The 13,872-nt window shown below is 36.3% G+C and overlaps 1 protein-coding gene across 1 annotated transcript in view; it reads right to left on the bottom strand.

Moving 5' to 3' along the window:
* Positions 1 to 13,872, bottom strand: part of LOC118978731 (protein eyes shut homolog) — a 213,878-nt gene that overhangs the window by 34,418 nt on the left and 165,588 nt on the right. Inside the window, exon 5 of the mRNA XM_037034346.1 lies at positions 726 to 847. Within this exon, the coding sequence (XP_036890241.1) occupies positions 726 to 847 (122 nt within the window). The remainder of the gene's footprint in view (positions 1 to 725; positions 848 to 13,872) is intronic.

The following is a 13,872-nucleotide window of genomic DNA, read 5'->3' as shown; positions in this document are numbered from 1 at the left end:
AAGTACAAACTGAAAGTTTAAATTCTCCATACCACTAAGGAGTCATATTGTGGTAGTCGCTTAGCATAGATGGAATGGAGTAAACCAAGGCTGAGACGGCCAAAACATGTTTTGAAGAAGTAAATTGCATTTACAAATTAAAATGTATTTCTTTACTATTTGAGATATATTTAATGTTTTAAATATATATTTAATAACATTGTATAAATTTAAGTTATACATGTTTATTTCATACATTTAGATATTATAACATGTTTCACATTGTAACACCAAGTTATCCCTTCTATCATGTCACATAATAATAGTTTATTTTGTGTGCTATGAACAATTCAGATCTAGAATCTTAACAAGTTGGGTGATTATAATAAAATATTGTTGTCTATATTCACTATACTGTACATTAGATCTCTAGGACTTATTTATCTACTATTGCAAATCTGTACCCTTATGCAACATCTTTCTTATGCCTCCGACATCCTGCATCTGGTAACCACGACTTTCCTCTCTGTTTTAATGTGTTTATTCCTGTTGTGACCTGACATTTGCACTTCGGTATATGTAAATTTCAAACGGAGAGGACACTTTAGGGTCAGAAAATGGTTCTTTGTTTTGTAATAGTTATTTTAATCAAATGGATGTAAAGTAAAAATAATATCTGGAAGCAACCCAAGGACATTGAACACACCAAGTAATTTCATGAAAAAAGTGATAAATACATTACTCACCGGTAGCTATTGTGAAGGTCAGTACAGGTGGAATTGTTCTCACAAGGATTCATTTTGCAGTCACTGGATTCTTGTTCACAAAAATTTCCTTCCCCGCCAGGTGGGCACATGCACTGGTAGCTCTAAGGGAATAATATAAACATTATATAACCTTAGGTAATTTTTACTATTAAGCCTGAAATCCATATATTACTCCAGGTTATTTCAATCTGTCAGTCAATTTATACCACTTTTATAGAATGCCAATGCTTCTCTCAAGTTACTTTCACTGCAGTTTAAAAATTGTGTAAACAGTATTCATTAGTATATAATCCAATAAAAAATGTGCAGTTTATCAATCAAATCTACATAAGATATTAAAATATTTATGAATTATATGCAGAACTATTGACTTTGTTAAATATCTTAATGTAAAAAATAGTGTGTCAGTGACCTGATGGCAGTGATTAAAATGAAACCGCATCTGCGACTCAGCCACTAGCTCTCAAGCTTAAAAAACATAACTGCAGCTGATGAACCTTCTGTAAGTTTTGTGGCATTACTTAGGACAAAAAATCAACCTAGGTAAGTTCAGTACTATTGGATGATTGAAATTGTAAAACTGTTCATATTCTTCTAAAGTATTCTAAAGTATAGAGTTACAACAATATTCAAAAAACTATCAATGAAATTTTGCTCTTCCAGAATTGGGTAAACAAACACACAAACAAACAAAAAAAAGCCCTCAAATTCTTAGGGGGTAATAAGATATAGTAAAATGTTTTTGAAGAATACTGCTCTTTGTCAAAACAGTAGAATTTGGGCTCTTACATTTAGAGGTTCTAGATTTAGCACTATGAGAGGTATTAAAATCAACTATGATCTTGATCTTCACTGTTAATACAGTAGCGACTAGCTCCATGTGGCTATATGGTATTGATGTGGGATGGATTGCAAGTATAAAATGCAGATTGAATTTTGAAGATTTAGTATGAAAAAAGTATAAAGTGTCTCATTAATAATTTTATTACTTACATGTTGTAATGATAATGAAGAGTTAAACACTTCAAAATTAATTTCATCTGATTCTTTTAACCTTTTTTAATGTGACTACTAAAAATTTTATCACACATGGGTCTCATTATATTTCCACTGGACAGAGCTGTACCAGGTAATGCCTACTCGATGTCTTCATTTGTTAATAGAGTTAAGAGATCTATAGTTATATGCACATATATGAAGAGCAGAAGTTCCCTAAGATTAGAGAACGTGTTTAGTTTAATACATCTCAGCATCTTGAGGAGTCCTGGCAACCTGTGGATACTTAATACATATTTATTGAACTAATGAAGAAGAATATGATAAGAAAAAAAGGTAAAAGCGGCAGTTATTAATCAAAACAGGTTACACAAGGATTGTGTATGTTTGATAGAGATGAATAACAAACTCAGTTCAAATATTATATTTACCAAAGAAACACATAAATTCATGTTTTACGCATGTACATTTAGTTTACAATATCTCAAATGTATAAGAATTGCTGCTGAGTGTTCTGCTTCGGTTGGACAGGGCCAAATGCTTTCTATCCTTGTGAGCAGCTGAAAAGCAGAAGGATGAGAGCCACCATATTGGCAACACTGGCCTTTATTCCTGACACATGGTTAATCTTTCTCTCAGAGTGCTCAGTAATAGCACTCATAGTTTGCTGAAATTCAGGAGCGATCTTTTCATGCACTGTCATCCTGCATTGTTAACTTTCTCCAGGGGTCTGGTAACATTCCCAAAGATCTTCTGGGTTGTTTTGCTTTTTTCTTTCATTTCTTTCCTTAAGCATCAAAAGAAGACTTACATATAAATGAAATGCAGTGATTATATTTCATTTTATGAATCTATTTAAAATGGAAGTAATTCTATAACAGGCAAGTCAAGTGTGCACTGTGATGAATGGGGGTAACTACCCAATTCAGTGATGGACATCAGGGCAGAATAGGATGGATGGCCCGTATGTGGAATCTGTGGGAAAGGTTGAGGTGCCCTTTAGTTATGTTCTGACAGTTCACTTTCTAAGTGGTATGGATGTTCTGTAAAGACAAAAGCATGAGTTTACTGCTGGTTTTTATTTTAAGATCTCAGTAATAATTTGAAAAGAAATTGAGTGATTCAAAAAGTCAATCAAATTTTTCCCATTAAAGTCGTAGTATGACTTTAGTCATATGTTGCTTAGAAGCTAATAATTGTTTTTATGTATTCTTGATGATTTAAGAATTAGTAGAAAATTATCATCAATTTAATGGTACAATTATCATTAAAGTGTCAGATATCATAGCAGTAATCTTCAGATATGACCAAATCTACATGAAAAGAAAACATAAGAGGATGAAGGAGATAGATTTTTTTCTAACCTTAAATATTAAAAATATAAATGTTGGAAAGAATAGAAATGGATACTAACCAGAGTTCAAGTGTTTGAACCAGAGTTCAAGTGTTTCTAGTCATCTGTTGCTTTCTTGATTCAGAAGCACTTTGCTGAGTGTAGATATTTTCAGTGCAAAGCATTTTCCCATTCAACATTATGAAGTTAATTCCAGTAATTTTAAATAATAGTTCAAAGTAAAACATTATTTTTACATCACATTATCATGCATTAAACAATTAAACTATACTTTGACATAGGTGTGTTGAGAAAGAAAATGTATTTAAAAATGTTTATTTACTGATATTAGTAAAAGTTTCCATAATTCATGAAGTTGGAGCCACACATGTGGGGGATACTTTGCCCACAAAATTCCCCCATCTGCCACGGATGAAAATGAAACTACCAAGACATGATCTGCTTGGGGAGGAGAGGTGGCCAGTCTCTCAGAGGAGAAAAACCAAGAGCCCCTTCCTCAACCACTTTTATTGGGTTGTAATACACAGCAATACAGGTGGCAAGGATCAAACAGTAGATAACATTCTCATATTCTACTTTCCCTTGCACTGTGATCATTTCATTAATTCACATTCTTCGGGTCCAGAACTGCAGCACCAAACTTTCATGCTGGTTCTACTGAGACCACCGCCACTCTGCCAGAAACATTATGCACGTTTTACTACTTACATCTTCACACTTATCCTACTCCAACCAACCATGCCTTTCTCCTCTTCATGACGATTCTACCGTCAGTCTAAGCTGCTTCTCTGCCTTCATTGCCTGTAGCTTTTCTGACTTCACTGAAAACATCTGTTGCTCAAACTTCACCCTTAAGGTAATTAGAGAATTGCTCTTCCACCTTGGAGATCTGTGCATGTGGAGGATTCCCACAGTAGAGGTCTACACATTTAGGTCCTTTTGTTCCACCCGTTCTTTACAACCAGGAGTTCTGAGGATAAGCCGAGGTAATGGCGCTCATTCCCACCCTTGAGATGAATTCTCCTTCTTCAGAGGGATTTAGGTTTCACAAACCCTTTCTTCTTTCTTTTTCTTTCCTTTTTCTCTTTTTTCCCCCTCCCTCTCTCCCTTTCTACCTTCTTCCCTTCCTTCCTTCCCTCCTTCTATTCCTCCTGCCTTGCCACCTTCTTGCCTTTCCTTATACATTTTCCAGTTCAACATATGTGGGGGCGACTTTGCCCGCAAGTCCCCCCATTCACCACAGATGACAGTAACACTATCAAAACATGGTCTGCTTGGGGAGGAGAGGTGGCCAGTCTCTCAGAGGAGAAGAGCCAGGATCCCTTTCCTCAATGACTTTTACTGGGTTGTAATACACAGGAATGCAGGCGGCAAGGATCAAACAGTAGATAACATTTCAAAGAAATCTGAGGGCTTAGTCTGAGTCAGTGTCTGTCAGGAAGGGGGTTTGCAGAAACTTTGGGAGACGTACTCATTTTCTGCTCGGACCCTTATCATATGAATGAAAACACTTTTAGCAAAGCAGGCTTCACAGGACTTTTAGAAATTCTTTCTTATGCCCGATCACCCCGGATCCCACTTTATCTGGCAAGGAGCTCCACTGCCTCCCCCATCATAGGTTTTTAGGCTTAAGTGGATTAGAGCCAGAAAGAGCTTCTCCCAGAGGACATGGGGACTCGGGCTATGTCAGAATAGCTGGGGGTGAGGGTCCATCACTCCCTCTTTGTTGCAGCCCCCCAGGGTCCTTCCATGATAGCCTCCAAAGTGATCAGATCTGGCTTAGGTTGACCCTCCTCTGAGGGGTCTTACCTGTCATGGACTATCCGACCATGCACTGGGGGCAGGGGATGAAGCAGAGACAAGCTTTGTCTCCGTAGTGGCTCACAGCCGGAGGCCACTCACTCAGCCTTAGCAATGGGGGGCAGTTACAACTCCTGAAACCAGGCAGAGTGGTTCCCAACACACACAATTTTTACCTCTTAATATGAAATAGATATTACTATTCCTGAAAAATTCAGATACAACATTTTTCATAGTTTGAAAATATATAGGTAAGAAGATAGAGGAGATAAAATGATAGAAGAGAATCCAGAACTAGAGTAGTAAACTACATAGCCAGTGAGACAGAAGACAAAGCAGTCAAGTCTATTGAGTGCAATATATTAAACCACATAGTGTTTAGGGGTTTTTTTTATGTCAACAGCCAGATGTTTTAAATGTCTGTGATCAGTGAAAAATATATTGAAATAAGTAGGATAAGATAATTTTGAATATTAATTGTGAAGTCTGAGAGATAAAATTTAAAAACTCTTGTTGCTTATTAAATTTCTAGACATGTTTGGTATACTAATATTCTCTTGCTGCATAGCAAATTACCACAGATGGAACAACATTAAACAACATACATTTACTCTCTCACAGTTTATGTTGGTCAGTATCCAAGTACGGTTGTTTAATCCTTTGTTTAAAGTCTCACTAGGTTGAAACCAAGGTATTAAGTGGGTTGTGATCTCATGTGAGATTTGAGATAATTTTCTAAACTCAGTGGTTGTCAGCAAAATTAATTTCACTGTAGCTATAAAACTTAGAGAAAACTAACTTAAATTAGATATTTAACTTAATTCAGAAATAGAATTGAAATCTTTATATTCTTGCTAACTGTGAGGGACAGACGATATTCAGCACCCAGACGGTATTGTTAGGTCCTCGGCATGTGGCCTCATATCCTTCTAGCATGGCCTTTGCTACTTCAAGGCCAACGGGAGAGCATCTGCTTCTGCAACGTGTCTCTTTTAAGGGCCCATCTGATTAGGTCAGGCCCACTCGGGATAATCATACATTCGATAAATTAAAGTCAAGTGATTAGGAACCTAGTTATATCTGAAAAATCTGTTTTTCAAAATAATATTACTATGGTAGCAATATCCTATTGTATTCACACATCTTATATTTAAGGGGAGGAAATTGTACAGGGCATGATATAGTAGAAGGTAAAATCTTGAGACCATCTTTTAATTCTGCCTACCACATCTACTAACCTACTTAATTCTTCTAAGTAACTTATTTAAATTCTCCAAGACTCCATTTCCTTCATATGCAAAGAGCCAAAAATATCTATTTCATAAGCTTATTTTGAACATGAAGCACAGTAATGATTGTAACATGCTTAGCTTTGTGACACATAATTATTACTACTTAATAGCAGTAATTACCTCTAGGCATACCAGTCTAAATCTGATAAGATCAATGTAAAACTTTCAGAAAGTACTACAACTGGATCAGAATTATCCATCGTTATATTATTGTTTTGCATGAACAATTTAAGCTACTACTAAGAGGTAAAGATTATGAGACTAGGGGAACAAAGACAAGAAAAAGAGGGAAAAGAGACTCTATCAATGTGTCAATTACAAGACACAAAGATGAAGTGAGCAAATTCAAAACATATAAATCAGGGAAATTATTCATGAAAAATAGAATATATTATTAAACAAATAAACATTTATTTTTTAAGATTGTATTTATTTATTTTTAGAGAGAGGAGAAGGAAGGGAAAAAGAGAGGGAGAGAAATTCTCGTGTGCCCCCTACTGGGGACCTGGCCCACAACCCAGGCATGTGCCCTGACTTGGAATCAAACTAGTGACCTCTTGGTTCCCAAGCTGGCACTCAATCCATTGACCCAGACCAGCCAGGGCTAAACAAATATACATTTTAAAATGCAACAAAAAAGGAAGACTGAAGAATACATAGACTGAATTAAATTACCTCCATATCTTTAAATCCCCTTTTATGCCATGTAGGTGCAAAAGAAAAAAAAAAAAAGAAAGAGAAAAAGAGAGAGAGAGAGAGAAGGAAGGAAGGAGAAACTACCCAAATATTTTTGAGGCTAGTAAAATCTACATATCAAAACCTGGCAAGAACATGATAAGAAAGGAAAACTCAGCCAATGTTACTTGAGATCAAAAAAATAAAATAGAAGAAAGTAAATTTAACTAATTGAATCTTACAGTGTCTTCAAAATATGGTCAATTGTAAACTGTTAATTTCTCCCTTCTTCCTCCAGAAATAAAAGTGTGCTTCAACATGAGAAAATCTATTAAAGAAAAAAATGGTTTGATCATTTCAGATACAGAAAATATTATAGAATTCAACAAACACTATAAAAATTATCCTAGCAAATGAGAAATTAATAGAATGTCCTTACACTAATACAAAACTTTTTACCACATGTTAACAAAAGACAAATCCTGCCAAACATTATTTTAGCAAACACGATTAGAGAAACTGAATAAAATATGTAAAGGAATGGTTGAATTCTTGAAAAAACCACCAAGGCAGACTGAATCTCCTAAGTTGTAGAGAGAAGGGGAGCAAAAGTAAGGTAAGATCACACTACTCTGTTTTGCCAGGACATTTGCCTACTTAAATTCAGGTAAGTAAAAGCATTTCTACTTCTGGGTAGTTATCTGAAGAAAAGAAAAACCCTAATTCACAAAGATGTATGCACGTCTATGTTTATTTGAACATTACATACAATAGCCAAGATATGTAAGCAACCTAGGTATCCATCAGTAGTTGAATAAATAAAGAAGATATATATTAGATATATATGTGTATACATATATACACACACAAATATATAGGCAATATATATATATACATATATATATAGAGAGAGAGAGAGACACTCAAAGGTGTCTATGTATATAGAGACCATTTGTGAGCATGTGTACTGTGTAGCTGTTGCATTCAAAATGCCATTGAATTGAGCAAGTAGAGCAAGGAAACTGCACCAGATTTTGCAATGAGCTTGAATATTCTTCCATGGAGACTATTCAAGTAATTCAAAAGGCTGCAGCTACGGGCAACTGGTGATTAGCAGCTTCATCAAGACAATGTGCCCACTCATGTATCACATTTCATGTATCACATTTGGTTAAACATCAAATCACTGAGGTGACTTAGGGTATATGCATTTGTGTGTGTGTACACATCAGCTTCCACATCATATTTTTCTGAATCTCATCAGCAGTCTAAAATCTCTTTCCTTTCAAAGGTAATTTTAGTTTTGGGAATAGCCAGAAGTTTCAAAGTGCCAAATTCATGCTGTAGTGGGGCTGAGTCACCTGGGTGAATTGATGTTTAACCAGAAAACTCATAAAATGCGATACATGAGTGGGCACATTGTCATGATGAAGCTGCCAAACACCAGTTGCCCATAGCTGCAGCCTTCTGAATTACCTGAAGTTTCCACGGAGGAATGTTCAACCTTAATGCCAAATTTGATGCAGCTTTGTTGCTCTCCTAGCTCAGTGGGACAGCATTTTGAATGCAATGGCTACACCATACACATGCTCACGCAATGGTGTCTACTGTCCCCACTGACTAGCACAGTGAAGTTGTCATTATTCATTCATGCACATCCCAGTCCACTCCCCTTGGCTGCCAGGTTACATCTATGTCACATAAACTAATCTCATTATATTAACAATGGCTGGACTTGTTCCAGATAGACCTCTTGTGTTGGCATCTTATACAGCAATAAAATATGAAATCTTCCCATATGCAGCAAACTAGATGGACTTAGACAGTATTATGCTAAGTAAAATATCAGAGAAATATAAATACCATATGGTTTCACCTATATATGGAATCTAAACAAAAGAAAATGAAGAAGTGAATAAACCAAATAAAACAAAATCAGACTCATACAAAAAGAGACCAAAGGCATAACTGCTAGAAGGGAAAGAGATGGAGAGAGGATGAAAAAGGTAAAGGGGGATATAGTCAATAATATATATGATGTTTATACAATGACACAATTACCAGGATTGGTAGGATAATAACATTGTAAGATATAAAAAATATCAAGATACCATATTTTTAATTGTTGTTCAAGTACAATTTTCTTTCACTCCCATCCCAGCCCACCCACACAGCCCTCCCCCCTACCTCCCATTTCCACCGGACTCAGTTTTTGTCCATGTGTCTTTTGTACTTGTTCCTGTAAACCTTCCCTTTTTCCCCTTAAATTCCCTCCCCCCTCCACTCTGGTCACTGTCAGCCTGTTCTCTATTTCAGTGTCTTTGGTCATATTTTGCTTGCTTGTTCATTTTGTTGATTAGGTTCCTGTTAAAGGTGAGATCATATGGTATTTGTCTTTCACTGGCTTATTTCACTCAGCATAATGTTTTCCAGTTCCATGATGATGTTGCAAAGGGTAGGAGCTCCTTTCTTTCTGCTGCATAGAATTCCATTGTGTAAATGTACCATAGTTTTTTGATCCACTCATTTATTGATGGGCACCTAGGTTGCTTCCAGCACTTGGCTATTGTAAATTGTGCTGCTATGAACATTGGGGTGCACAGGTTGTTTTGGATTGGTGTTTCAGGGTTATTAGGATACAATCCTAGCAGTGGAATTGCCGGGTCAAAAGGCAGTTCTATTTTTGGTTTTCTGAGAAAATTCCATACTGTTTTCCATAATGGTTGTACCAGTCTGCAATCCCACCAACAATGGATTAGGGTCCCCTTTAATCCACAACCTCTCCAACACTTGTTCTTTGTTGCTTTGATTATGATGGCCATTCTGACCACTGTGAAGTGGTATTTCATTGTGGTTTTAATTTGCATCTCTGTGAAAGCTAGCAATACTGAACATCTTTTCATGTGTCTCTAGATCCTCTGTATGTCCTCCTTGGAGAAGTGTCTGTTCAAGTCCTATGCCCACTTTTTAATTGGGTTGCTTGTCTTCTTAGAGTGGCACTTCTTTATGTATTTTGGAGATTAACCCCTCGGGTGAGGTATCATTGGCAAACATGTTTTTCCATACAGTTGGTTCTCTTTTTATTTTAATACTATTTTCTTTAGCCATGCAGAAGCTTTTTATTTTGGTAAGATCTGTTTATTCTTTTTATTTGTCTATTCTTTCCTTTATGTCCCTTGCTGTAGGGGACATATCAGAAAGAATGTTGCTGTGCGAAATATCTGAGGTTTTCCTGCCTATGTTCTTCTCTAGGATTTTAATGGTGTTACGGCTTATATTTAAGTGTTTTATCCACCTGAAATTTATTTTGGTGTATGGTGTAAGTTGGTGATCGAGTTTCATTTTTTTGCACGTAGCTGTCCAGTTCTCCCAACACCATTTGTTGAAGAGGCTATTTTCACTCCATTTTATGTTTTTGCCCCCTTGGTTGAATAGTAATTGACTGTAGAGACTTGGGTTTCTTTCTGGGCTCTCTGTTCTATTCCACTGGTCCATGTGCCTGTTTTTATGCCAGTACCAGGCTGTTTTGATTACAGTGGCCTTGTAACACAGTTTGGTATCAGGTATTATGATCTCTCCTACTTTGCTCTTCTTTCTCAAAATTGCAGCAGCTATTCGGGGGCATTTATGGTTCCATATCAAATTTTGAAGTGTTTGTTCTATGTCTGTGAAATATGCCATTTGTACTTTAATAGGTACTGCATTGAATCTATAAATTGCTTTGGGTAGTATGGACATTTTGATGATGTTAATTCTGCCAATCCATGAACACGGTATACGTCTCCATTTGTTTGTTTCTTCCTTGATTTCTTTCTTCAGTGTTGTGTACTTTTCTGCATACAGGTCTTTTACCACTTTGGTTAAGTTTATTCCTAGGTACTTTATTTCTCTTTTTGCTATATCAAATGGGATTTTTTTCTTGATTTCTGCTTCTGCTGCTTCATTGTTAGTTTACAAAAATGCCTTTGATTTCTGGATATTGACTTCGTATACCACTGTTTTGCCAAATTCATCTATTAGGTCGAGCAGTTTTGGGGTGGAGTCTATAGAATTTTCTATGACACTATTATGTCATCTGCAAACAGTGACAGTTTTGTTTCCTTCTTTCCAATTTGGATGCTTTTATTTCCTTTTCTTGTCTAATCACTGTGGCTAAAACTTTCAATACTATATCGAATAGAAGTGGTGAAAGTGGACAACCTTGTCTTGTTCCTAATCTTAGTGGAAAAGCTTTTAGTTTTTGCCCATTGAGTATGATGTTGGCTGTAGGTCTCTCATATATGGCCTTTATTATGTTGAGGAATGTTCCCTCTATTCCCACTTTTCTGAGTGTTTTTATCATAAATGGATGCCATACCTTATCAAGTGTCTTTTCCACATCTATTGATATGATAATGAGATTTTTGTCTTTGCTTTTGTTTATGTGATGTATTATATCTACTGATTTGGGAATGTTGAACCACCCTTGCATCCCTGGGATGGATCCCACTTGGTCATGGTGTATGATATTTTAATGTATTGTTGGATGTGGTTTGCCAATATTTTGTTGAGGATTTTAGCATCTATGTTCATCAGTGATATTGGCCTGAAGCTTTCTTTCTTTGTTGTGTCTTTATCTGGTTTGGGGATTAGAATGATGTTGGCTTCATAAAAAGAGTTTGGGAGTCTTCCATCATTTTGAATTTGTTTGAATAGTTTGTGAAGAATAGGGGTTAGCTCTTTCTTAAATGTTTTGTAGAATTCTCCTGTGAACCTGTCCCATCCAGGGCTTTTGCGTGATGGGAGTTTTTTGATTACTGCTTACATTTCTTCTGCTGTTATTGGTCTGTTTAGGCTTTGCGCTTCTTCTTCATTGAGTTTTGGAAGATTATAATTTTCTAGAAATTTATCCATTTCACCGAGGTTTTCAAATTTCTTGGCATACAGTTCTTCATAGTAGTTTCTTACAATCCTTTGTATTTCTGGGGTGTCAGTTGTAATCTTTCCTCTTTCATTTCTGATTGTGTTTATTTGGGTCCCCTCTCTTTTTTTCTTGATGAGCCTACTTAAAGGCTTGTCAATTTTGTTTATCTTTTCAAAGAACCAACTTCTAAATTCATTGATCCTTAGAAGTGTGCTTTTCATCTTTATGTCATTTAATTCTGCTCTGATCTTGGCTGTTTCCTTCTTTCTACTAGCTCGGGGTTGCCTTTGTTGTTGTTCCTCCAGTTTTTGTAGGTGTAGGGTTAGGTTGTTTGTTTGAAATGTTTCTATCTTTTTTTGGTAGGCCTGCCTCACTCTGAACTTTCCTCTCAGATTTGCTGTGTCCCATAAATTTTAAGTTGTTTTGAGTTCATTTTTATTTGTTTCCAGAAATGTTCTGATTTCTTCTCTAATTTCATTCTTGACCCATTCATTGTTTGATAGCATGCTATTCAATGTCCATAATTTTGAGTGTTTGGGGTTTTCTCCCCTGGGGTTGGTTTCTGGTTTCGGTCCCCTGTGGTGGGAGAAAATGCTTGATATGTTTTTAATATTCTTGAATTTGTTGAGGCTTGTTTTCTGTCCTATCATGTGATCTATCTTTGAAAATGTTCCATGTGCTTTTGAAAATAATGTGTATTTAGCTTCTTTAGTTTATTTCACCTTTGGCTTTATTCAATGCCACAACAAAATATCTTTGTTGATATTTTGTTTGGAAGATCTGTCCATTTTTGACAGTGGGGCGTTAAAATCCCCTACTATAACTGTGTTGCTGTCAATATCTTTTGAAGTCCTCTAAGATTTTTTTTTATATTTGGGTGTTTCCACATTGGGTACATATATATACATTTACAATGTTTTTGTCTTCTTGGTGGATTCTTCCCTTGAGTATTATGAAGTGACCTTCTGGGTCTCTCTTTATGGACCTTTTTTTTGAAGTTTATTTTTTATGATGTAAGTATTGCTACCCCAGCTTTTTTTCCTGCCTGTTTTCTTGGAAAATTTGTTTCTGGCCCTTTACTTTCAATCTGTCTAGGTCTTTTGTCCTGAGGTAGGTCTCTTGTAGGCAGGATATGTGTGGGTCATGCTTTGTAATCCATTTAGCTATTCTATGTCTTTTAATTGGAACATTTAATCCATTTATATTTAAGGTTATTGTTTTTTTATTTAATTATTTTTCAAGTACAGTTTTCTGTCTATTACTCCCATTCCATCCCACCCCCCATCCTCCCCCCTCCCTCCCATTTCCACCCTTCTCAGTTGTTGTCCATGTATCCTTTATATAGGTTCCTCTAAATCCCTCCCTTATTTCCCCTGAAACTCCCTCCCCTCTCCCCTCTGGTTACTGTCAGCCTGTTCTCTATTTCAGTGTCTTTGGTTATATTTTGCTTGCTTGTTTGTTTTGTTGTTTAGCTTCCTGTTAAAGGTGAGATCATATGGTATTTGTCCTTCAACACCTGGCTTATTTCACTCAGCATAATGCTTTCCAGTTCCATCCATGTTGTTGCAAAAGGTAGGAGCTCCTTCTTTCTTTCTGCAGCATAAAATTCCATTGTGTATATGTACCATAACTTTTTGATCCATTCATTTACTGACGGGCACATAAGTTGCTTCCAACTCTTGGCTATTGTAAATTGTGCTGCTATGAACATTGGGGTGCATAGGTTCTTTGGGATTGGTGTTTTAGAGTTCTTAAGATACAATCCTAGCAGTGGAATTGCTGGGTCAAAAGGCAAGTCCAATTTTAGTTTTCTGAGAAAATTCCATACTGTTTTCCATAATGGTTGTACCAGTCTGCAATCCCACCAACAGTGGACCAGAGTCCCCTTTTCCCCACACCCTCTCCAACATTTGTTATTTATTGCCTTGTTTATGATAGCCATTCTCACTGGTATAAAGTGGCATCTCATTGTAGTTTTAATTTGCATCTCTCTGATATCTAGCGATATTGAGCATCTTTTCATGTGTCTCTGGATCCTCTGTATGTCCTCCTTGCAGAAGTGTCTGCTCAAGTCCTTTCCCCAATTTTTAATTGGGTTAGTTGTCT

Source organism: Sturnira hondurensis, unplaced genomic scaffold (assembly GCF_014824575.4).
Source record: "Sturnira hondurensis isolate 20B ecotype Veracruz unplaced genomic scaffold, ASM1482457v3 Scaffold0022136, whole genome shotgun sequence".
NCBI lineage: Eukaryota > Metazoa > Chordata > Mammalia > Chiroptera > Phyllostomidae > Sturnira > Sturnira hondurensis.
The sequence above is the reverse complement of the archived record's forward strand: the minus strand, read 5'-3'. Positions and strand labels throughout refer to the sequence as shown.